Raw genomic sequence first — 27504 nt, 5'->3', positions numbered from 1 at the left:
TTCCTTTCTCCTTCATGATGGATAGTCGATTGTATTCAAACGCTAAAGCTCAATTTGCAGAGTCCATACTTGAGTAGCATGCTAAAAACCATGAAATTGTTAAACTATAGGTAATATTCTGTGTTCGTCACAAACATTTGGAAAAACGTTCAGCTTACACACTGTAGGAATTATTTGTATGACTAAGTTGCATTTGATCTCGAACAATCTTATTGAACAGTGCTAAAATACAGCTATCGCGGCCTTAACTAAAATCTCCACTGAATTGTTTCTTTTTTTATCTGCAGACTGAAATTTAACGCCCATTCCGCGGATCACTTCCTATCTTGTTATCATTAGGCATGGGTTTGAATAATAATTTGTGAAATATAAACCATTTTTATATATATTTCCATATATACAGAATGTCTTTTAATTAACACGTCATGAAAATAGCTTTAAAGCGACGTCGTTACAAATTCAATGGAACAATTTCAATTTAACCCTTTGAGTGCTGTAATTTTTCCCACCAAAATTTCAATGCAACATTTTACCAATTTTTATGAATTTTTATGTAATTTTTTGGATAATTTTGGACCACAAGGATATCAAATTTCATTGGCTAATGTTTTTTATCAAAATTTTGTCAAACTTCATTTCATAAGGGCGACAAAAATTGACTTTGGCGCTCAAAGGGTTAACCACCAACCAACAAGGTAACGTCAATTGTCCTTCTTTCCTGATAACTTTGAATCTCGCTGCATTATCTATCTTTTGGGCAGAAGTTGAACGCCAATTCGACAGATAGCTCTTACTTCCATTCTTATGGTAGCGACTCAGGTTCATTGTCACTTATTTTCAATCCTCATTTTCACAAAGAAGAAGTGGTCACACACCCGACATGTGGTACTTTTTTTATCTGCTCGGTCACCGAAGAGTTCAGAAAATTTGTTAGTTTTTCAAAAACAGTGCGCATACGGCTGTTTTACTCAAAAACACGTGTTTTTTAGTTTTTTTACTCAAAAAAAGTGTAAGTACAAATCTCCAATCGGCCTTGGTGATCTGTTTGCGGCAATCGACGGCTGGGTATACTGGGCAAAAAACCGTGTCCCGGATTTTTGAAATTCGCTTTTGTTTTCGCACAATGCGCCTTCAAAGTGTCAACTTGACGTTTTTTGCATAAATTATCGGCCTTTGTTCACGTTTGTCAGGATATCTTCACTTCCAGGCCTTTTATCGGAAATCTGAGACAAGATCTTTCAGATATATTTATTCACTGTCCACTGGTGAAAAATCAGGCTAATCTGTCCGGGCGCCGCCGACTTATACTTATTTGAATAATGTACGCACTGCTAAAAACGGAACTGAGAAAATCGACGATTTGTGTAAACGACCTATGCGTCACACATTGTGACCAAAAAGTCCGACTCGCTCTCTATTTTCTGCGAATTTTCTTACACCAGGACTAAGTTGAAATATTTAGAGTCAGTTTTGGGAATTTTGAATATGTTTAGGATTGCAGATTGTGTGAAAATAGAAAGAAATTACACACTGAACTGACAAATGCTTAGTGCCAGCAGTTGGTGGTATTTACACAACAAACACAGAGGGGTACTTAGCGATTTAATCCATTTTTGGAACGTTTTACTAGCATATTAACTGTATACTGTTGTCTCAACGGTTACAATCTGGTTACCAGAGTTCACAGTCAAGACGAAGACGTCGAAACTTGTGTAAAAAAGTCTATCTGATCGAGACTTGTGTGCTGTCATCGTGCGATCGCGTCGGGCATTCACTTGTTCTTGACTCAAGTTGTCTACTTCCTGTCTCGCGATCGGCAATTTATGCATGTTCTTTGTGAAAAATGATTGTCAAGTTCATGTTAGCGCCGACACTGTGCGAACGGGACGTCACTTGCTAGTTTTCCTACCCCAAGATGAGACGAACGCATGTAACTCTTGACAACATAAAATGTCTGTTGTATTTTCTTAGCTTTAAAAATTTGCACCGCAGTGCAAACTTGTCTCTACCAGGCGCCAAATGTAAAATAATTATTTTACACATTAGAAGAACATATTCATACGAAAAGGGTGTATTTGCATGCATTTATCAATAAAAAAACTACTATAGCATAAGTATAAATAAATCAATACAGACATAAGTAAATACATATATGAGTGAAAAAACATACATATATGTGAACCAATTCACACAAGACATATGAAGACAGACACATACATACATACGTGCATACGTACGTGCATACATACATACATACGTACGTGCATACATACATACATACATACATACATACATACATACATACATACATACATACATACATACATACATACATACATACATACATGCATGCATGCACTCACGCACGCACGCACGCACATACATACATACATACATACATACATACATACATACATACATACTACATACATACATACATACATACATACATACTACATACATACACAAGCCCATATGCACTCATGCACGCACGCACGCACATAACACACACTAACACACACTCATATACATACATACATACATACATACATACATACATACATACATACATACATACATACATACATACATACATACATACATACATACATACATACATACATACAGGATCGAAAAGTTTACATGAGGGGGAACGAAATACGCATGCGTATATCTACTCGCACACACACACACACACACACTGCTCTGAAAAGTTTACATGAGGGGGACGAAGTACGCATGCGTATATCCTCTCGCGCACACACACACACACACACACAACAAACACAACACACACACTGCTACTCACTCTGAGATACACACACTGACGCGACGATCTACAAGCCCGGAAGTGCCACACCGGGGAGCTCACTAGTGACGATGACAAAGATGTGCGACACTTTTTCTCTTTCTAGCCTTTGTGTCGTGAGTCGGGTTCGTACAGGGCTTTACACAGTGAGTATATCTTAGGGACGGACCATTAGATCTTGGGAGGGGGGTGGTCAAAAACAGAAAAAAAAATTTTTCAGAGCAGAAAGTTAGGAAAAAAAAAATCTTCAAACTAGTTTGCAAAATAAAAAAAAATAAATAAGAAGACAAAGGCGTAAAAAAAATCTGCAAAAGTCTTTAAAATTTTGAATTTTTTTTAGATTTTACTGACAGAAAGCAAACCTCTGTATTTTTTTAGTACATCCTCCGACACATTTTAATTTTAATTTATACATTTAGAGTGACTGTATCCCTTATACTGGAAGTTGTGATTATCTTATCTTTTCAGGACTTTTGTATTCTGATCTCTTGAAAATTATGAAATAATAGAGCCTGTTTTCTACTTGTCCTGCGTACAAACCAAGCAGGTACACTAGGTAACACATTGAAACTATGGTATGGTTGTCAAGACAGAAAGTTGTATTTGCCTTTTAAGATCAAGGTAAACAGATGCAGGCCACATCAGTTTCATTTTTTTCACAGCAGTTATTGCAATGATGAATGCAAGAATGGGTAAACAAGTAGAAACACGTCAATAATGATAAAACAACATATCAAGTCATTATGTATTATTTTGCTTTTAAAAAGCATTTTCAATTTTTTCTCAAAAAACAGCCTCAAAAAACAACAGCAACACATGTTTTAACATTCAACAATACACTACGTAGAATGCCATCTATCTAACAAATCCCAACACAAAAAACACACAAAAGGGTTGAACTTTGAAAGTTTCTCGATAGCAAATACTGAATAAATCTGCATGAATAATCGTTTTTGTTTAGCAAATTTCAAAGATATTGGACAAGCCCTTGCAGAGAATACAGATTTTTTGACCATGAATGGCATAACTTTAACTTTAACTTTATAACTTTATTGCCATATGCATACAAAGCATTGGAAATTGCCTTTCCACATGCGCTCATAAAAGACAAGACAAACCGAACATACAAATAAAATTATACATACTAAAAATGCTGTCAAAAACGCTGATAAAAATACAATTATTGAGCAAAACCTTAAAACAATGGCGCACAAAGCTAGGATTGATTTAAAATGCGTATTGCAGATGGATAAAAACTATTATTAAAGCGGACTGTTCTCGTTTTGATACTCCGATATCGCCTACCAGAGGGTAACAATGTGAAAAAATTGTGAGCGGGATGACTCGAGTCGTTGATTATTGCCTCAGCTTTGCGGATAGATCTTGAGTGATAGATGGATTGTAAAGATGGCAATTCTGCCCCAATGATTGTTTGTGATACACGTACAACACGTTCAAGAGCATTCAATTCATTCTTAGTGATATTGTTGAACCAGATAGTGATGCCATATGTTAAAATACTTTTACAGAACGATAAAATTTGACCAGGATAGAGCGATTCATACCAAATTTCTTTAAACGTCTGAGAAAATAGAGACGCTGCTGTGCTTTCTTTACTAGGTGTTCTATATTTTCATGCCATGACAAGCCATATGAAAGGTGAACACCAAGAAACTTGAAAACAGTGACGATTTCAACTGCACTCCCATTTATGGTAATTGGGGTGTGGGTAAAATGTACTTTCCTAAAATCGATAATTATTTCTTTGGTTTGTTACATTGAGTTCAAGATGTTCACATTGCACCAATCAGTTAAATTTGCAATTTCACTTCTGTATGCAGACTCGTCATTTTCAGTTATTAAACCTATGGCTGTTGTGTCATTCTTGCAACGTTCTATTTTGTACCTCAACCACTGACAACGGTCACCAAAGCAAATATGGAATAGATGATACCACCGATCGTCGTAAACGCAAACGGGGTAGAAGGGGTGGTGTTCTGGCGAAACTTCGACGACGTTCATCGAGACCCCCTCTTCCAAGCATCCATCTAGCAAACCTACAATCAATTGACAACAAACTGGACGAAATCTTTTGCCGTATCAAAAATGAACGTGATATGAGAGATTGCTGCGTGTTATGTTTCACGGAAACATGGTTGGATGCTGACATTCCAGACAATGCTCTTCAGCCACAGGGTTTTTCAATTTATAGAATGGATCGGTCCAAGGAAATTACTGGTAAAGCGAAGGGAGGTGGCGTTTGTTTTTTAATCAACAATTCCTGGTGTTCTGATGTAAAGATTATTTACATCAGACAACTGGTCTACCGAGAGTTTTGGAAGTATAGACTTTAAATGGTGAAGGACTAATCGTTCAAAGCATTTCATGATGACGGGACGTGAGTGCAACTGGTCTATAATCATTCAAGCACTTGACTGGAAAGTTCTTCGGTACGGGAATTATTGTAAATTGCCCTAAAAAGACAAATATTGAAATTTCAACACATCTATACACATCCAATCAATTTGGACATGCTGCTACAGAGAAATAGATGTTTTGATCAAAAAAGGGCAACAATTGCTCTAAAAACACAAATATGCAAATTTAACTATATTATTTAGCTTATTTTAGCTTCTCAGCTTGTCAAAATCAATTGTAAATCATGAGATATAATTAGCCTGACCGAGATGAAACTTCTATTAGTTGCGATAATGTTATCACTCTTGCTGTACATGCTTGGTGTTAGTATCGTGTTCTTTTATATTTTTAAACTCGAAGTTTCATCTTTCTATCGTGCAGCCTTTTCGTGTCTGCTGAGAAACCTTAAACAACACCATACCCGACATCACGCGACATTATATCAAGGAGTTTCCCAAGCGAGTGCAGGAGTTCATACACACATAATGCAGATTCACAAGAGCAAGTTCACCGATCTGCTTATTTTTCGAAACGAAATGAAAATATTTTCTTTTTTCATGCCTTTTCTTTCTTTAAATATAACCCAAAAATTAAATTACGTCAAACGTGATTTGCGAGGGTTCACGAATGATTCTTGTATGCGTGTTGTCCAAACTTATCAATTACCCGCAGACTCCGCAGCCGCTAGCTGGACCTCAACATTGAACGTTAAAACGAACCCGGCTCAACTTCTAGAATTGCTGAAACTAACAATTTTTGCTATATGAGGTCAGTCATCAAAAGTTTGACTAAAAGTAAAAATCTCCGAAAAAATTATGCGTGCGCTGGTATTGCGCAAGTCGAGTGACTCCACTGTAGACTAGTCGATACTCTGTCTCTCGGAACAGGCTGTCGATGACAGCCTGCACTGTTCTACGCTACGGCGTGATTATTGTTAGTTTGATAAAATCGGTACAAGAACACATATAAATAAAGTTTGAAAAAATAACACGAGTCAATCTCTCCCGTCGTAACGAAGGGAGACAAGTTTGCACTGCGGTGCAAATTTTTAAAGCTAAGAAAATACAACAGACATTTTATGTTGTCAAGAGTTACATGCGTTCGTCTCATCTTGGGGTAGGAAAACTAGCAAGTGACGTCCCGTTCGCACAGTGTCGGCGCTAACATGAACTTGACAATCATTTTTCACAAAGAACATGCATAAATTGCCGATCGCGAGACACTTGAGTCAAGAACAAGTGAATGCCCGACGCGATCGCACGATGACAGCACACAAGTCTCGATCAGATAGACTTTTTTACACAAGTTTCGACGTCTTCGTCTTGACTGTGAACTCTGGTAACCAGATTGTAACCGTTGAGACAACAGTATACAGTTAATATGCTAGTTAAACGTTCGAAAAATGGGTTAAATCGCTAAGCACCCCTCTGTGTTTGTTGTGTAAATACACCAACTGCTGGCATTAAGCATTTGTCAGTTCAGTGTGTAATTTCTTTCTATTTTGCACACAATCTGCCAATCCTAAACATATTCAAAATTCCCAAAACTGACTCTAAATATTTCAACTTAGTCCTGGTGTAAGAAAATTCGCAGAAAATAGAGAGCGAGTCTGACTTTTTGGTCACAATGTGTGACGCATAGGTCGTTTACACAAATCGTCGATTTTCTCAGTTCCGTTTTTAGCAGTGCGTACATTATTCAAATAAGTATAAGTCGGCGGCGCGCGGACAGATTAGCTTGATTTTTCACCAGTGGACAGTGAATAAATATATCTGAAAGATCTTGTCTCAGATTTCCGATAAAAGGCCTGGAAGTGAAGATATCCTGACAAACGTGAACAAAGGCCGATAATTTATGCAAAAAACGTCAAGTTGACACTTTGAAGGCGCATTGTGCGAAAACAAAAGCGAATTTCAAAAATCCGGGACACGGTTTTTTGCCCAGTATACCCAGCCGTCGATTGCCGCAAACAGATCACCAAGGCCGATTGGAGATTTGTACTTACACTTTTTTTGAGTAAAAAAACTAAAAAACACGTGTTTTTGAGTAAAACAGCCGTATGCGCACTGTTTTTGAAAAACTAACAAATTTTCTGAACTCTTCGGTGACCGAGCAGATAAAAAAGTACCACATGTCGGGTGTGTGACCACTTCTTCTTTGTGAAAATGAGGATTGAAAATAAGTGACAATGAACCTGAGTCGCTACCATAAGAATGGAAGTAAGAGCTATCTGTCGAATTGGCGTTCAACTTCTGCCCAAAAGATAGATAATGCAGCGAGATTCAAAGTTATCAGGAAAGAAGGACAATTGACGTTACCTTGTTGGTTGGTGGTTAACCCTTTGAGCGCCAAAGTCAATTTTTGTCGCCCTTATGAAATAAAATTTTTTTCAGAGTTTGACAAAATTTTGATAAAAAACATTAGCCAATGAAATTTGATATCCTTGTGGTCCAAAATTATCCAAAAAATTACATAAAAATTCATAAAAATTGGTAAAATGTTGCATTAAAATTTTGGTGGGAAAAATTACAGCACTCAAAGGGTTAAATTGAAATTGTTCCATTGAATTTGTAACGACGTCGCTGTAAAGCTATTTTCATGACGTGTTAATAAAAAGACATTCTGTATATATGGAAATATATATAAAAAATGGTTTATATTTCACAAATTATTATTCAAACCCATGCCTAATGATAACAAGATAGGAAGTGATCCGCGGAATGGGCGTTAAATTTCAGTCTGCAGATAAAAAAAGAAACAATTCAGTGGAGATTTTAGTTAAGGCCGCGATAGCTGTATTTTAGCACTGTTCAATAAGATTGTTCGAGATCAAATGCAACTTAGTCATACAAATAATTCCTACAGTGTGTAAGCTGAACGTTTTTCCAAATGTTTGTGACGAACACAGAATATTACCTATAGTTTAACAATTTCATGGTTTTTAGCATGCTACTCAAGTATGGACTCTGCAAATTGAGCTTTAGCGTTTGAATACAATCGACTATCCATCATGAAGGAGAAAGGAAAAATTGATGACATTTTCAAATTCAATAACCGCTTAATTTGCGATCCAACCACAATATATACTACCTTAACTGTCCCGGGTTTTGCAACCTCTGCTAATGGTGAACGGGTTTCCTCTGTCACAGGTCCAAAATGATGGAGCTCGGTCACGGTCTCTTGAGTTTAAAAACAGTTCCGCCGGTATAAATCGGATCTTTTAAAACTCAGTTTAAAACTTTTCTGTTTACCTAATTTAAACTGATGAGTTTTTGTACTAAACTTTTTTTGTTAATTTTATTTTATGTTTTTTTGTAAAGCGCATACTTACATGCATGAGACTCGTACAAAATATCAACACAGGATTGACATCAATTGATAAAGCGTTTATTACATCTTGATGAAAAGTTCTAGATCACTTCACTAAGTTAAGCTTGATAAGAAAGTGGATGTCTTGAGCTTGATTTGATATGGCAATGCAAGACAATAAATGAATTCTTTCAGCTAACCTAAATACATATGCGATGGAAACCCTAAATTTTAATAAAGCGGACTGTATCGCCCAGTGTGTGCTGCTTTTACGGTTTTGACGACTTGGTAGGAAATTGACATGGTTAAAAAAATATTATGAAAAAAAACAAATGTTTAAACGTGCCAAGGGGTGGTTGAGCAGAAAGGTCAATATAACTTCAAACCATTCTACATATTCAGAAGAGCTTGGGCATTAAGGTCACGTGGTTAAACAGGAAAATAATTGTATTTTTTCAATAAGACGGACTCGGTGATCGCTGATCGGCAATCTTTCACTCTTGATTGAAAGATCTGAAAGTGTGAGTTCATAAATCGGTCAGCCGCTGACTCAGTATAGGCACAAAGAGCATTTCTTTGTACAAATAAGCGGGCATCATTTTTTCTGTCCTGTTTGTTATTTCAAAGTGCCTTTTCGAGTCCGATGTAATTTGTATCAAGAAATCCATTAATAGAGAAGTGGTATTTACAAAAGTGTGTCTTCTGAAATCTTTCGTTGTTTTTATGTTACAGAGAATTGTGGAAGGTTGTGTTCTAAAACCCGCGTGATATGAATAATAATTTTTCTACAGAAAGCAAATCATATCCCTTTGTAAATTCAGTCATAAACCATTTGCGCCATGAACTTGTATTTCTTGGCTATCTTTTACATAACAAATAATATAAAATAGATACTATCACATTACATTCTACTTCGATTTTTAAAATATCATCTGAACATTTATGTAACGTAAGAGTTTTTGCCATCTTAAATAATGTAGTATGTGTATTGTATCGATTAAAATTCCCAAATAGTTGAACGCAATAATGCAAATAATTGCACAATGAAATAATGCAGGGAGATTTCGATAAAGTGGGAATTTATTTTATTTTTTTGATTTCCTCAGTTATCTAGGTTAGTTTTCTCGTTGGTTAAATCGCAAATATTTCCTACTGTAAATATCTAGCTTTTAATGCTATTGTCATAAAATATTTATTAAAATGCATTTTTACTCCATATATAAGACAACTACAAATTAATCATTCAGATTGTTTAAAATGTTCTCTTTTAAAATCTGTCGATGACAAAAATGTGTAATTGCACAAGGAAATCAACGCTTAATAATAAATAGATAATAAATGACGATAAAAGTATAAACTCGTCTCCATTAGCGAATTCTCTCACTTGAGGGCGCTTTTTTACTGAACTTGCAAGGTTTGTTTCTTCTTGGTTCCGATCGTGGACTCCGAGGTAAATGCCGTGAGATGATTGCAGAGGCACACTGTAGAATTGATGTTTGACTTTGACGAAACCTTAAACAAAATAAGCATAAATGTAAACAAGTGAAGATCTCGTATATCTATATCAATGTATGCACCGAGTCTCTCAAGCTAACTGATTTACATTAAATTAATTTATTGCAACGCTTTTATGCTATCGTGTAATATCTTCTTAACTCGTTCAATAAGTGTAACGTGATTTTATGAACTCATAGTGGCTTGCAAAGCCTACAATAAGGGAATGAATGAATGGACGAATGAATTTATCGATACACAAATCATTACAGGAAGGCTCCATTAACTTAGGAATACCCTACTTCGCTAGAGGATCGATTTCACAGACCTGCCTTTTCTACAATGGCACTACAATGGCACCAGCTGGATTAGGTAAACATAACAATGGAACATTCACACCTTGGGGATTAAGAGTCTTCTGTTTGTCACCCGAGTTGGTCAGGCAAGGACTCGGGTTTCAGGTACCATGCAAGTTAATGCAGTCGTCCCTTAATGTACAAAATGGATTGAATGAATGAACGATTGATAGAATGAATGAATGAATGAATGAATGAATGAATGAATGAATGAATGAATGAATGAATGAATGAATGAATGAATGAATGAATGAATGAATGAATGAATGAATAAACGAGGATGGAGAGATCAAATTTTGATGATGAAATCTATATTCAATGGGAATAAGATACTGGTGAATTTGAACATAATGATAATTGTTTAACTTACTCTACAACCATTAGTATCCCAAGTACCGTTTTGCTCTTCCCAAAAGCTGCATTTATGCTGTGTCACGACCAACGTAAAATGCGACCCTGTATCTAATGAGAAAGAAAGTGAATTCCAGTATGATGGAAAGTTGTGTTGTAATAGTTTGATAACTTTAACTTATCTAAGATTATGCCGATTAAATGTATTGCAAAACTGATTATTGTGGGCTTGTATCTAGCACTAGGATCTTAAATTTTTTTAGAAGTATTTAGTTGTCTTTTGATAAGGATAATAATTTATAAGGTAATGTACCACATCGATGCTTAAATGTCTGTTTGGTAATGCCAATCTATTGTACTTTAGCACTTATACTCACTGGTATTCAGTTTGCATGAGAGACAATAATTTCCCTGCTGTGCCATCATATATTCAGGGATGAACAGATTAGCCGTATTTCCCTTGAATTTAATGGTGGCCGAGAAGGTCCCATTGTCATAGTAATTGTCGATATCGCTACAGTCCCCTTTCGACATGAATACGGTGGTGTTCCCATTCAAAGTTTCTGAACTATGGAAAACGATCTTAAGGGCATGGTATGACCTTAGATTCTGGAAGATAGAAATAGGCAATAATACTGATTATGATCAAATTTGTATAATCCTTAAAAACTTCGTTTTCCTATAAGTTCGTGCCAGTTGATACCTCTGTACAATAGATGCAAAATTTGCTCAAGTTTACAGTGTTTGCTTTCTTGCCTTGGTTTGTATATCCACTATACCTTGACATCATGATTTGCAATAAAAGCACCCATACCCTGAGAATCCATCGAGAAACCCGTTTTAATTCGCTGGCGAAACTTTCTTCTCCAACCATAGTTCCATCGACGAGAGAGACACCCAGATTGCCAAAGTATATCCCAAACTCTGAGGATACGTTGTTCACTGTGGATAAATATACCGGATATGTTTTGAATAAGGTCCAATATTATGAGGATTGATAATTATAATTATATTCTTCATCATTAGCATGGAAATTTATTATTTGTAATTAATCCACGCTACACAACTTAAGGCATACATGTTCATTAAATCGTTATCCATAGTGTATTTAAGTATATTCTGCATAAAAGCGAGAACATTTCAAACGCATTCACATTTTCTAGCAACGTTTACGTCGACTAGCTTACAGCCAAGCAAGGTGCAGACATGGATATGGACATGGTTAATAATCATATTTACAAGATCGAGTTTCACAGGGAAAATGAGTATGCATAGCCATGTCAGAAATAGGATTTGTGAAAATATCTAGAAGAGATCGAGGAGTACTTCAAAAAGGGTATATTTACTCGAGTTTTTCAGATTAAATCTTCGATTTATAACCTTGATATTCCATGTCACAAGAGGCATTGAAACAGACAATTTAAAAGTTAATACGATATTTGGCAAGTTTTATCACATTTGCGTGACGGGAGAATTAGATATAAGTTTTTATTTCCAAGGAATTGTATCACTATGTATACTTCATTCCAACTTTTACCTACATAGATTCTTTCCAACCAGGCTTGCTCGAATCAATCGCACCTCCTACCAGTATTTGTGCTCGAGATTTTTTCCCAGTAAATACCATACCACTCAATTTTAATACACTTTCGCATGCTGAAGTCTGGTCAGCCGGTTTTTTATATCCTGAGAGATCACAATTTGGTCAACTTCCTCTAAAGATATTTTAGTATCTCATATGATGGTGATCGATTGATGTAACGTCGCAAAATCATGACTTATAGGATTCAAGTGTGAGTAGTTGACATGGTTTACGTTTCCCGCCATACGAATGATAGAAAACAGTTTACCTTGAATTTCATCGAAAGAAGGGTCAAGGAATTCCAAAATTAGCAGCTCGGTTGTCGGTCCTGAATGTCCCTGTGTTGTGTAACGATACGTTGAAATCATTTGGAATATCTGAAACAAGCAAAAAGATTATTTCTAGGCGTACTGGGTTAAGGTTGACGAAGTATCGATGTTGCAAACTGCAGGGGATAATCGTAAGTTAGTGTTTCATTCTTCAAGATAATCAAAACACTTCTCTTTGTGTGTTTTTCCAAAGAGAGGGGTGTATGATGTATAACCTATATTTAAACTTAGGCAGAAATTTGTAGTCATATGTAATGCTTGAATATGGTGTCACTATGCTATATATTTTGAAAAATATACATTAATTTCGGTCTCTCGTTACAAGGAATCTGAGGCTTTTCACAATAGGTTCCAGATTCCTGAAAGCAATGATGTAAAACACAACAAAATTATTGGCGAAGTAACAAACGTATTAACATAAAACTTACAATAACAGAAATGTTCTCCCATGGAACAGGGCTTTGGAAGATACTGTTAGCTGGCGGGACGTAAAAGCCGCTTCCATGTAGAAGCATGATTGCCCTGTCACAGACTACATCGGGCGAATCACTTTCCAGGTACAAGACAAACGCTGACGTATTAAGTGCAAGCGAGCCGCTGATAGGATACTTCCCCGAAAGAATAAACTTTGACAGCAACTTCACGATAGAAATAATTGTCGTTGTCAAAACCTTGGTTTGGTTTTCCGTTTGTTCAACGAATTGGTCGTTTCGAGTTGTTAATAGTACTCTCTCCATGTTACGAAGAACATCTGTGTTTAATGATAGACAAAGTGTGTGTAATTGCTTAAATAATAACCTCGACTGGTTTTTAGATTTGATGAGACGTTAAAAAGAAATTGATAAACCTTTTCATACCTTGCCAACCCCTATGATCCAAACATGTGTCATTGAATACTTTAAAACTGAACCACATGAATATGGTGTACTATTCATCCAAAACGTACAAGAGCCGTTCATATAAAATCAGAATCGGGAAATATTCGCGCCATAAATACCAGTAGCGACTTGATTAGATTTGTTCTTTTAAAGTAATATGTGAAAACGTTTATATTTTTTTCCCTGTTGGTTACAGTTTCACATTTACATACCTTTGCCAAGTGCAACCTTCTTATCCATCGTTGAAGAATTTACATTCACGAAATTTTTGGTTTGGTCTAGTATATCGAGCATTCCGTCAGTTATCTGAAGAGTACAAATATGAAACGTTATTGCAGCAAACATTTTGCACCTTCCAAGGATAGTGACTGAGCACCATATGACGAAATAAAGATATTATTAATATCGCGTTAAAGAGATTTACGTTTAGCAAATCTTTGTTTATAATTTCTGCCAAGACCCACTTGTTCTTCCATACTGTCCAATATTTCAATTTACAAAATGCTAAACTGGTCCCAAGAAAATCATCAATAGAAAAGTGATATTTACGAAAGTGTATTTTCTGAAATCTTTCGTTGGTCCAGCAAGGCACTGCAGCAATAATCCTACATGCTTGTTGCACTGAATTCGCTTATACATTAACTGTGATTACTTCGATACAAAAAAATTAAGTAAAAACTTCCAAACCGACAAGCACATCACGGAATCTGAACTTGGCGTCAATGTAGTGCCTTACTGACTCTGCTTAATGTTTTAATTAAACGTCAGTATTATCTTAATTGCACACTTGGCACGTTTGAGCACACTGCAAATTAATGTACTTATCTTTTTTACCTTTATTGGCGTCCCTGTAGTTAATTGGGAATGTGTACTCTGCCTATTTGCCAATGTATCGGTTTCCTTTAATGCGGGCGTCGCTGTCGTACCTATGTGAAAAATGTAGCAGTACAACATTTAATTTACAAATAATTTCTCAGCAAAAGCTATCAAGGGAATAGTCAAAACATTTTGTGTTTTGGTTTTTGGCATTGAACACTTTAAAACTGAACCACGTGAACATGGTGTACTATTCTTCCAAAACGTACAAGAGCCGTTCATATAATAATGGTATATGAAACTTAAATTTCAGAATCGGGAAATATTCGCGCCATAAACACCAGTAGCGACTAGATTAGATTTGTTCTTTTAAAGTAATATGTGAAAACGTTTATATTTTCTTCCCGGTTGGTTACAGTTTCACAATTTACATACCTTTGCCAAGCGTAACCTTCTGATCCATCGTTGAAGAATTTACATTTACGAAATTTTTGGTTTGGTCTAGTATATCGAGCATTCCGTCAGTTATCTGAAGAGTACAATATACGAAACGTTATTGCAACAAACATGTTGCACCTTCCAAGGATAGTGACTGAGCACCATATAACGAAATATATATATTATTAATATCGCGTTAAAGAGATTAACGTATAGCAAATTTGGTTTATAATTGCTGCTAAGAATCACTTGCTCTTCATACTGTCCTGATTACAATTTACAAAATTCTAAACTGGTCCCAAGAAATTCATCAATAGAAAAGTGATGTTTACAAAAGTGTTTTTTTTTCTGAAATCTTTCGTTGGTCCAGCAAGGCACTGCAGCAATAATCCTAAATGCTTGTTGCACTGAATTCGCTTATATATTTACTGTGATTACTTGGATACAAAAAATTAAGTAAAAACTTCCAAACCGACAAGCACATCACGGAACCTGAACTTGGCGTCTATGTAGTGCCTTACTGACTCTGATTAATGTTTTAAGTAAACGTCAGTATTACTAGTATCTTAATTGCACACTCGGCACGTTTGAGCACACTGCAAATTAATTTACTTATCTTATTACCTTTATTGGCGTCCCTGTAGTTAATTGGGAATGTGTACTCTGCCCATTTGCTAATGTATCGGTTGCTGTTAACGCAGGCGTAGCTGTCGTACCTATGTGAAAAATGCGGTAGTGCAACATTTTAATTTTACTGTAACTTTCTCAGCAAAAGCTATTAAGGGGATAGTCAGAACATTTTGTGTTTTTTTGACGAGCAAAGTGTGCAGGGTTTACAATCTGTATAGTTCATAAGTTGGAGTTGCTTTCATAAGGTGCACATGTGAAATGAGCATGCTGGCGGATGTCAAAATAATTTTCGATTGTATGACGAAAACTATTGATTTTGAGATCAAAAGTGCGACTTCCCAGGAATTGACCTATCTAAATGTAGGGCAAGGTTACAAGATATTTGATAATTGTTGTACAGATTTGCAAATTAACCCTTGGAATAATGTTTCTCTGGGGTATTTTCTAGCCATAACACTATTTGAACTTATTTGGGATAATTGGATGGTTAAGTAATGCTGATTTATTCTACAAATGTAATCTCATCTGCTTTTCTTTTTACATTACACACTTGTTTTTTATGAGTAATTTGTATTATTGCAACATTCAATTTTCTGGCACCTAACACTTTTGCGAAATTTAAAAAATATGAAAATCCAATTATCCCAAATTAGTTCCAATCGTTTTCCATGTAATTTGTCTTCATCAGTCATACGTCCAGTGATTGTTTATCTCAGTGAGAGTTGTGTAATTATGTGTCAAATTTGTTTAGGTATCTTAAGATGATGATACATTCTGCAAATAATCTAAAATTTAAACAACCGCTCGATTCAATTTGTCATAAAAGTCAGGCCCGGCATGAACCTTGTTTTGTCAGGAAGGATCTGTGATAATCCCATATCCAATTACACAAATACAATTAATCACGTTTATTCTTACCTTCCACACCAGCACGGTAGACTTTCACTGTTACATTTACAAAGTCTGCGTCTCCTTCTCCGGGTTGCTTACCCCAACCGTCGCCCACTCTAATGACGGGTCCAGTTGACGGTGCCCAAACTCTTACATAGCTGTCGTTGTATGCATATATAATACCACCATAATTCATCTCACGTGGAGAGCAGACTTGCTGAGCACCGACCCCTTCGAACGAGAAACCTTCGTTCCTTCCATTCACAGCAAGTACCTGTGTTGGTTTTTTTTTCAAACAAAACAAAGACAACGAAGACGTGCCCGCTGCAATTATTGCGCTTATCGCGAGTAGCATGCGGTAAGGCGAAGTATGACCTCAAACGCCGGCCCTTTCACCCTTACGTTGTATTTATCGCAAATAAATAACAAAAAAAGATATATTTTTAACAATTTGGGGTATGTCTTCTTTTGGCAGCCGTTTTGGTGCAGAAATATTATTGACATATAATATGTCATTAGCCTACCTTATCACCATTCAGGTTCAGTTATTTTCAGTGAGTAACGCATCCTGCACAGCATATGACACAAATGTAATCCTGAATATCAACTTTGAATATCGAGCGGAGTTTGAGTACAACCAATCCCTTTTGAAATTTTGTATATTTAGAGCTTATGCCTGTATGATGTCCTCATTATTTTATCAACAAAACTGCACTCATTTAGTTCCATGTTATGCAACTCATCCATGTATAAGTTATCTGTCTTGTGAGATGATGGAAAATGTCCTGCTCAACCTATGGCCAGGCCGCTTGACTCTGTGTCGGTGACAACGTAACAGCTTTTATACAATATTTGTGTAGCCAAGTAGAACTCTATACTAACCGAAAGAGGAGAAAAAATACCAAACAGTTGGTCAGCCTGTTCAAGTTATAAATTGAAAAGTATTGTATAACAAATGCTCACTCGAACATGCTTGACCAAACGAACTGTATCATAGAATTGGGTTTGTCACATTGCCAGCAGGTGAATTATGAACATGGTTGCTGACAACATTGGTGAACTTAACTTTGGATAGGCCATACAGTAAATGTCACATGCCTTGGGAAGTAAAACAAGAAGATGAATTTGTTTCGCTAATCGTTATTAGAAATAGAACTTTTTTGTCGGAAGACTTGGATTTTTCTCAGCAGGCCCCGTCATAATGTTCTTTCAGCAGAAAGGTCATCAATTCTATGTGAATAAATGAGCAAAATTAACATCACATGTAACTTCATAGTTCATCAACACCTTCGCCGTGCAGAACAGACCACCTGGCAACAAGAGATCCAATATCTAGTCACTTGTGACTTACCTCGAGAAGTAGAAACCCTTCGATGACACCTGGTGGTATTTCAAATGTTAGGTACGTGGGATGACCACTTTCAACGCCCATTAGTGCGTAGCCGTTCGTTTTGAAATCTGGATCGGGGAAATCGCCAGCCCAGACAATAACTCTGACGATACCGTCATCAAAAGCTGTGTTGTTTACTCCATTGCCCCAACCACTTCCAGCAAAAAATAAGTGACCTGTAATTGGAATGGCAGTCTGTTGCTCCATGTGATTTTAAAGGATGATAACAATTCTATTGCACTTTATTGTTCACGTTTTCTTTCCGTTCATTGTCATTTCGCCGATATATGATCATTCGAGTGGCTATGTCATACCACAGGGGAAAGCACGAAATTCAGGTATCCTTTTGATGATGTCAGCCATACTTTCAAGAAAGAACTCTCCTCTCCGTTTACTCGACACTTTAAATGCAACTTTTGATCACTCGACGAAATATTGCTCTTAGTCCATAAACACTATCAAATGAGCTACCGTGTTGACCTTATCAGAGCATTAAATCAGTCAACTGACGTCCCACGATATACTTTCTTTCTTTCTTTCACGTTATAATGTTGCGAGATGTCAACCGACCGATTCTATCAACATTTGTCGATAAAAGCAGGTGGTGGTCAAATGATCAGAGGTTGCACAAGTGCTGTTCGCAAATGGCGTAGTAAAGCCTGCTAGTGTATCAATGGATATTAAAAGCTACACTAATTTATGACTCACACTACAAGCTGCAACAACATCCACGCATGCAACAACAAAATGTGTCCGAATTTCAAGCAGTAGTGTCCGATGTCACGCGCGTGCCGTTACATTTAGTAACAAACCTGAAACCGCAAACTGCGCTGTTAAAGTGTCTAGTAAATGGAGATGAGACCATTTACCAAATACAGTTTTCTATTGGAATATCATAGCTATAACCAAAAGAATATCCAAAGTTCGTGCTCTTCCCTGTAGTCATTCGATCTAACTGCAAACCTCTCCAAGTCGACCTACAGTTGAATATTGTGCAACAAAGAAGGCGGCAAATAAAAACCTTATCTCTCTAATCAACGCAATTTTCACTCGTGAAAGTGAACGCTAGGTCTTACCCCGAAATTTCTCGGACTTCGTAGAACTAGGAGCCCATATTCGGACGACTGCCCTGTCTGTACGCAAATACTATACCACCGTACTCCTTGGAATCAATATCGTCATCACATTGGGCAGACCCTGCATTACAACGATTTGTTAGAAAGGTCAGCAAAAACAAACTGGGAAATAAGGCACGCAGATATTAACCAGAGTGTAACGTGAGCAGGCGATGACAGCTTAATGGTCATAATGGCATTATTTAAACTGAGTAGAAAGTAATATTTGTCCCATAGAGATCTGTCGAATTATTTTGAGCCTTTAATGAGTATTCAATCGGCCGACTATGGTCACATAAATTTTTGCGAATGTACGATTTAACAAAAGGTGCTTTGAAAGATGAAATTTAAAGTTCGACAGAAGGAAGAGTTTGATACGCTGTTAGAAATCTAGGCTGTTATTAAGCCAAGAAATAAGTAGTTTCTATATCCGAAAACGATTTACATTAACTCAAAGGCTTACCAAAACCATCTGAGGTGAATCCGATGTCAGCAGGCGATGGGTTAGTATCTTGGTATTGGACGCGGACCATCGATGGCTGCCGTCCAAGATTGTGCTCTACCTCTTTAAAAGAGTTTTCTTTTTGGTTAGAACTAAATGAAAACCAGTCTGACGTAAATCCAGGCGATGGAAAGCTGTCACTTATCCAGACTTCAACTTTGACCTCGCCGTCGTGACTGCATTGTTTATGGGGATAACCCCAATGCCGACCGCCTAGAGTTTAGGAGACCGCTGATCAATGCACATGTGTAATGCATTTGTCACTGTCCATGTGTTCGATAAATTGTACGCCTTCGACATATTGGAGCCACAAATTCTCTGTACAGATACTTCTCTATATTTTGGCGAACTTGAAAGGGATATGGCCGTCTCATTGACGGACAAAAGGACTAGTGCAATATCCTTCGCTTGAACAAATTAATGTTTAAGTAAGACGCAAACTTTTAACTTGTTGTAAAGCAGCGTCAACTTCGCTCTCAACATATCGCACTTCGTCCAGCTCCCTGTATTTATGTTCAAGCACAGGAATTATCAATTTGGGGTATTAATTTTGCTCCTTGTTCTCACACAGGCCAACATGTTAGAAAGAATAAACTAAAAAAAAAACATTGCTTGCAGTCGTCAAATCTACACACGACAGAAATTTCTCAACAGCACGTTAATAACATTAAAAGTAATTAAACGTTCTTCCTTGTATTATAACATGTTTCATTCCACTTCTTCAAGTGCTATTTCACTACCAAAGAAAAGTTATTCTGTGAAATCTGTTGTGTGACGCAGCTAATAATAATCCCTGCGTAGTGCTATGATATACATTTACAAGTTTCCGAACAAACGTACTGTATGTATGTATGTATGTATGTATGTATGTATGTATGTATGTATGTATGTATGTATGTATGTATGTATATATGTATGTATGTTGTATGTATGTATGTATGTATGTATGTATGTATGTATGCATGCATGCATGCATGCATGTATGTATGTATGTATGTATGTATGTATGTATGTTTGTATGTACCTACCTACCTACCTACCTACCTACCTACGTATGTAGCCATCTATGAATCAATGTATGAACGTGTGCAAAAATATATGCAGGCATGTGTGCGTGCATGCATGCATTCATGCAGTGACTTAATTTCCATTTTTACAAATAAAATACGATGTTCTCCGTGGAAATTAATCGTTTAGCCACACCAGATGAAGATTCTAATTGTAAAAACACTAAAGATATTTTGCGAATAACATAGTTGGTTTGCTCTTAACTTAGCAAAGTCATTTACAAAGGCGAAGAGAGAGTATTGGATGAATTCTCACCTGTATATATCAGACATCCACTTGCATAGCGATTTGCTTTCTGAGGCGCCATCACTCGTACCCAGTTTTCATTGTATGTGTAGACGACGCCCCCATATGGATTGCTGGTAGTGTCTCCTCGCTGAGCAGATCCAACTCCATTGAAAATAAACCCGTCATTTGCGCCATCAATCGCACGCAGGTGTACCTTTTTAAAACATTGAAATCAAGAAAATTGCAGTGTGAAGGTGTACTCAAAACGCATCATCCAATTCCCATAGCCGACATAGAAATGTTTAAACACAGTAGTCAATTTAACATTATTTAGTACAAGAATATTGATCGCGAAATAAAAACAATCTAATTGGTCAAGACGTTAAAGTAATAGTATTATATTCGCAATATAGCTCAGTTGGTACGCGCATGAGCTCACGCTTGCAGAAAAATCCGTTTTCAGCGTTTCATGCCCGACTTTCGATATACTGTTATAATATACTAGAATTAAACCACCGAAGCAACTGTTAAATCCGCACGTTCATCGCTACTGAATACATGTCGTACTCTAGTCAAAATCTTGCGCCATACATACCCCGTTGATCAAACTTCTAAAATAGACCAATAACTGCCTTGAATAATTAAAAGCAGGATAACATTATTGCCTTTGACAAACTTTAATGAGATTTTAGTTTACATAAGTTGGGTTTCTGTCTTCCAACTGTTACCCGATCAACAGTGTAAGCGGTGATACAATTTTACGACAAAATAATAGTTTGTCTTCAATCCTCTTTATTAGAAAGTGAAAGGTGGTATATAACACATGACTACATCGAGAGTGTGATGTAAAGAAAAAATATTCGATGTGTGTATCTGATAGATTCAAACGAACATATGGTCAAGCTCACCTGCACAAAAATGGGCAATTCATTTAAGTTGTGATTTATAGCAATGTATGACTGGCTTTCATCCTGTGATCTCATTCGCAACCAGTCACTGGAGAATGACGGTGTAGGCAAGGATGCTCCTGAAAATGAGACTATGAAAGAAACATTTTCATTTCTCTTAACATAAAAAAGAAACGTCTTCCGCATTTCGGTAATACTGAACGATCCGAAGATGTCATACGGTTACCAAGTGTTTTCGGGTATATCCAATGATTCACCCTTACCGACTTTGTCTCTCACTCCCCCTCTTCTTCCTTCCCCAAAACTTTCACAATCGCTCTACTTCTACACATGCGATGTGTAGTGCCTTGGTCAAAGCTTAGTCAAAGGTTATATGAAGTTTGGCGCCGAAGCTCAGTACAATGTTGAGCGTGCCGACGTTGATTTAAGACTGGTACGCCCAAGATTCACTGAGGCTTGTCCTTGCATACATTTGTTAAACCATGGAACAACTAACCTTTATAAAAGCTTAAAGTTCCAAATCTTGTTCCAAGCTTTTGCAGTAAACCTTATGCCGAACTTTACGGATAAGCTTGTAATCATCCTCGTTTCTCCTGTAGCTTTCGAGTACCTTGACCCAGCATTAAAGGATTATTTTTGCTCAGTTCAGGGAGCCGATTTTGCAGCCGAGTCTTGGCAAATTATTGGTTTGAAAGTTATGATCACATATAAGTAAAAATACATACTGTACCAGTAATCAGGCTTTTGATAAAATAAACATACGACAAATGCGCCACAAAATCCGACTACACTTCTTAAATACACGACAGAGAAGGTGCAGACCATGCCACCAAACTTTACGATTCGTAGTGTGACCCAGCAAGTACAAGTTCGTGATCCTTTTCCGTGTAAGTTTTTGACACAAAGCATATTACTAGTAAAGATACTCCCAAGAAATACAAACTTTCATGCTAGTTTAGTCATATTTAGGCAAGCCAGTTGAGTGACGAAAATATACGAGCAGACGATGTAAATACCTATGAAATGTTTATTCGTATATTGCAGCAAAGTGTATATCAAGCTGTACTCACTTCAAGTATTCCCTAATCCGCTCACAAATTCCTTTCTAAGATGATAGGTTCGGCATGTGGGACGTGTAAGGACGTGGTAATTCTTGAAGATGAAGTGACTGGCACAACTACTATTAAACATGTTAAACGTACGTCCACATTGCATTTGTACTTTAACACGCCGTAGATATCTGTGGCTACATACCTCCGTGTGCTGCGCGAGGTCAATTTTGACCTGATTTTTGGTAGGCCTCGTAAATTTCATAAAAGCGTATGGTTATTTTTCAGAGTCAAAACCTATAGTGTAAACATCGGATATGGGCTGTGGCGGTAGCGCTCAGCATGATTGCGAAAACTGATACATTGATACATACTGGATCAAACCATTTTATATTAGGAAAGTTGAATGGGATCGGAAGTCGGAATAAAATATACATTATAAACATAAAGAAAAGAGGGGGCAACTTCACACATCGTTTTCTACCTTTGAATCGACCAGTGTGGTTTTATGATACGGAGAAACATGGCAAGACACTGGTAAATTGATAGTGCTTTGACCCTAGTCATGTGATCTAGGTCCCCGAGAAAACCGGTTATATGTTAGAATAATTCGTCTTACGGTATTTCGGAACCAAAAGTGCGGTTCCTTCATCAATCGCTTGATTCGTTTTGTTTTCCGTGCATGTAAGTTTGATGGTAGCGATTTTTCATCAAAGAGAGATGCTAGTGTTGTTATGTTCTGGTCTGGACTTTGAGGGATTTGTGGGTCAGACTGTTTCATGTTCATTTGTATTTTCGTGTTGATTTTTGCTTGAACGAGGATGTCTAATGTTTTTATTCCTTTTTAATGCTGTAATAGGTTTTTCTGGAAAAAAACTTTGGCCAGTGTTTGATCGGCCTCTATTATTTTCCAGTTATTTTTAAAATTGTTTGATTAGGCTGGTTTTGATGAAAAGACTAAAGGCCGTTGTGTATACCCGTTTTGTTGTCACGTCATTCTTCTTATCTTTATCAGTGAGGTATGGCTAAGACTTTGTTAGCTAAAATTACAGATGTTTACACTAGGGTTTGGTAAACGAAGTTTCATTCAGCTGATTGTCTAGGTATGTTGCAGAACATCCAGTGAATTAGCTGAGTTATTAACAACATTGCTGGGCGAACCGCTGATGCGACGGCTGTAATGAACCTGTTGTACAATATTGAAAGTCATTTCGCATTTTCATGTCAGCTTATTTATAATTTGCATATCTAATAAGCTTTCCACAGTTTGGCATATATAGCTTGAAGGACTTTACCAAAGGCAATTAGACGTGCTACATTAAGTGGTGATACAATGACAGCACTCAAAGAAATTAATTATTTTTATTTCAGCTAATTACTTATTTGAATCCTTAATGACCTTTAGAGTTGATCTGTAGTGAATATTGTTCATTATGTTGATCATAATACTTTCAATGAAGTTGCAAACATGTTGCAAAGGTTCAAATTTACAAATAAATGCAATATATAATGAAACACGTGAGCATTTTCAGTTTATATCTGGTGTTTGGTTACGTTCTTAACTATCAAATTGCAAATGAAATTCGGGAATACCACAGAACCGATGACATTTATCGTGCATAACACGACTCTTACCGTGATACATCACGGCTGACATTTTACTGTAAACGTCACTATGATGAGGCGATATGGGCAATCACATGGGTATATGATAAAGAAATTTATTAGTGGGGCTATTTCACGGCAAATTCTTGCCCTAAACCCTTGTGCAACCCTCCTCACATTGCATTACTAATGTTGTGCTTTAAGTTGTTATAAATTGAAAAAAGTACTTCTAGAAACATTCAATATTGGGATGAGTGCGAGAATGAGGAGGATGGCACCATTTTCAAAGTACGACAAACGACACGCGATATCCAGTACGTTGCAGCTATATGTGGGCAAGCTGAATTGAGTTTTCAAGATATATTTAGGTGTAAGGATGAGAAACCCTACAAGTGCAACACTTGAATAATTCTGCCTAATGTTTCAACTCGAAACAGACACATGTAAAACAACTGCAGAGCTATGACTTAAAATATCAATCAAATCAAGGCATAATCACATGAAATATAATGAATTCGGTGTTATGGAAATGTCGTAACTAAAGGATGTGCCGAAAATGAAAAGTGTCATGAAAATACTAAGGCGCCCGAAGGGCGCGCTCACATAAAAAAAAATTATAAAAATGGTTAGCCCAAGGGCCGTCGAAAATTTTAAGCAAAACTTAAAATATCAGTTCGTGCAGTATTTTTTCATTCATATCCGCTGGAAATCTTTTTTAATTTTTCTCTTATCTTTTGCTGGACTTTTTCAGGAGACTTGAATGTTGGAATCTCTTTTTTCCGAGATATTCCAAGCCTGTCCGCCAATATCAAATGGTCCACCCCTCAGCAAGATCATTTAATAATTCCTACAGACTAAGTACAATTGACATATTATATTGCACTTGTCCTTTGCTCAAGTAAATGACGAGTGGCTTAGACATTGCATTCATTGCGTCGACACAAATCAGTGATTCAGTGGCTTTAGTGAATTACAAACAGATTTAGTCTCTTTGTGTAATCTGGGCTAGTCAGGTACATGGCTGTTACCAATTTACGACACCCGCCTCAGTGGTACCACACTTATCTGTTGTTGTCGGTGATCATACTTAATAACAAGGTTTGCATATTGTTATACTGTATTATATATTAAACATCAGTACTACCACATTAACTATCCGTCCTGCACTTTTCCCTATATATACAACTCTTTTGAGAAATCATCTGTAGGGTTAGAGTATTAGGCCACAACTGAATGTTGTCCAGTAATTTGAACGTGAACTAAAGGTGAACTGAATGAAGTAGTTTTCAGTCGAAGAGAAATGGGAAGGTTTGTTCTTGCACAATATTAACAAAAACCAGCTTTAGGTATTTCTAATCATCATCCCTACTGTACTTAGGAGCAATATTACTCCTTTGTTAAATGTTTTTCAACGTATGGGTACATTTTTCTGCAGATCGCGTATTCGTCTTATAGTTTATCTATTTGCCTATATCACCGTTGTGTTTCACCATGCTACAGTGCGTTAATGATTTATAGACACCTACCGTAGACATTCAGGCAAAGCTGCCATAAAAATATCGACGATGCACGCATATCTATAATCAAACGTCAGGTCACCTCGATTCTTCTTCTTTACTGGACAGATTTTTCCGTCCAGCTTGTCCACCGTACATTCATTTGATAAGTTACCAGTATATAAGCACCGACACAACACGCACAGTGACATGCAGAGTTTCTCATTCTCTGAGAAAACACAGAGCAATGTCCTTCGAACATTAACTCATCATGCTTAAAATTAATATATCATTTATTCTGAAAATTGATGTGTTCTTACTTGTTAATTATTCATTCTACTTTAGAGGCATTGAAAGCCAACAATTGTAAGCACTTGGAATTACATAGACAGCTTCGCGCTGCCGGCCTAATTAAGCAACTTTCAACAAATACAAACATCTTCTTACGGCGCACAGGATGAGCGAAGGCAATCCGGCGTAGCTTGGATTTAAGGAGCAGCTCTCTGTCGAAAACGAACTTTCAAGAAACGGTATAGTGTTGTCGCTGCTCGCCACCATTGCTCTATCACAACCGCGCTTAATCGGCGTTTGAAATGCTTTATATATATAAAACCCTGTTTTCTGAACATGTGCTGTGTTTGAAAGTCATTAGCTACAAATATGTAGGCTACAGTCTAGACAGATTTGCCGCTTGAACTAGCATCCAGAGAGCGGTTCCTGTTAACAGTTCGTATTCGTCGTGCAACGCTTCTATCTATAGTCTACAATCAACTAGGATTGCACGCTTCTTGCAAAGCAGAGGAATGCTTTACAGTTCATCCATCACATTGCCATGCATGACTATGATCCGAGACAAATATTATTATGGACAAAGAACCCGTATATCTTGACTTTATGCTAGATATGGGTCAACAAACGTACCGCATCGCTTTAGGCAGTTTTTGATGTCACTGGCTATTTCATATTTTCCCGTTAACAACTACAAGATTCCGATGAACATGGAAACCCTCTTCTCACTTTTAGGAATTAAGAAGTATTTTCCTTTTTATTGAAATGCACATCAGAGACATACTGAACACGATTGAAACTAATTTGGGATAATTGGATCTTCATATTTTTCACATTTCGCAAAAGTGTGTGGTGCCATATACAGCTGATTTTAGCAATATTAAAAATTTTTCTAAAAAACTAGTGTGTAACTTAAAAAGAAAAGCAGATGAGCTTACATTTAAAGATTAAAATGACCTTACTTCGCTATCCAATTATCCCTAATTAGTTCCACTCTTGTTACTGGCACTATTTACTAATATCATGCAGGTTCAATTATAGTTTGACATTAGAGTCAGGTATCATGACGTTACTGTTATTATGCATTTGTAAATTTTCTAACAGCTAGTATTTTGAACAATATGTTTTTTGGGGTCCGATCAATAGATAAAGACACTTTATCAAGAACTATTATCTTAGAAAAGAACATGTTTTTATTCGAATGTAAGATAGATAGGAGATCAAAGATTTTTTCCATATTCAGATGTTTATGCTTTGCAGCTCCTAGGTGCTGCCGTGGTCTGTACAGACTTTTGAGAGGACGTTCAGATTCTCATATTTCAGACTCCTTCTGCATGCTCTCAGGCGTGGCCGTAGACGAAGCCCGGTAGCTGTAAAGCCCTGGTCCTGGTTTACCTGGTCGACAATAAAGTCTTCGGGTTCCACTCTACGTACATGGTTTGCTTACGTATATCATTTCAACTACTGTATTCCGAAGTTGAACCTCTTTCGAGAGAGTTACGACATTTCACTTAGGCCTATTGTGAGAGATATGACAGCACCGTCATATGCAAA

General features: G+C 36.9%; 1 protein-coding gene and 1 long non-coding RNA gene across 2 annotated transcripts; both read right to left on the bottom strand.

The window, feature by feature from the left end:
- Positions 1-8598: 8598 nt before the first annotated feature.
- LOC139133173 (uncharacterized) lies at positions 8599-19521 on the bottom strand. Its single transcript, XM_070699601.1, has 14 exons — positions 19270-19521; positions 18768-18888; positions 17653-17867; positions 16329-16575; positions 15405-15496; positions 14778-14871; positions 14361-14452; positions 13739-13832; positions 13077-13399; positions 12588-12696; positions 11552-11679; positions 11115-11346; positions 10757-10848; positions 8599-10048 (listed from the first exon to the last, which is right to left on the bottom strand). The coding sequence occupies exons 3-14, from the start codon at positions 17731-17733 to the stop codon at positions 9935-9937; spliced, it is 1698 nt and encodes a 565-aa protein (XP_070555702.1). The 5' UTR covers positions 17734-17867; positions 18768-18888; positions 19270-19521; the 3' UTR covers positions 8599-9934.
- A 1110-nt stretch (positions 19522-20631) lies between these two features.
- On the bottom strand, positions 20632-25830 carry LOC139133172 (uncharacterized). The gene is made up of 3 exons (XR_011552543.1): positions 25693-25830; positions 21513-21643; positions 20632-20818 (listed from the first exon to the last, which is right to left on the bottom strand). It is a non-coding gene; the product is annotated as an uncharacterized lncRNA (long non-coding RNA).
- Between the last annotated feature and the right edge of the window lie 1674 nt (positions 25831-27504).

Source organism: Ptychodera flava, chromosome 5, assembly GCF_041260155.1.
Source record: "Ptychodera flava strain L36383 chromosome 5, AS_Pfla_20210202, whole genome shotgun sequence".
Classification (NCBI taxonomy): Eukaryota; Metazoa; Hemichordata; class Enteropneusta; family Ptychoderidae; genus Ptychodera; species Ptychodera flava.
This window is presented reverse-complemented; position numbering and strand designations above follow the sequence as displayed.

Bases quoted from the DNA above. Each gene is read 5' to 3' on its own strand.
- LOC139133173 (XM_070699601.1), bottom strand. From the start codon at position 17,733: ATGGGCGTTGAAAGTGGTCATCCCACGTACCTAACATTTGAAATACCA. The intron at 13,833-14,360 runs GTAAAAAAGATA...TGTACTCTTCAG, and splicing joins CTACAGGGACGCCAATAAAG to ATAACTGACGGAATGCTCGA. The intron at 12,697-13,076 runs GTAAGTTTTATG...TGCTTGTTTCAG, and splicing joins GGGAGAACATTTCTGTTATT to ATATTCCAAATGATTTCAAC.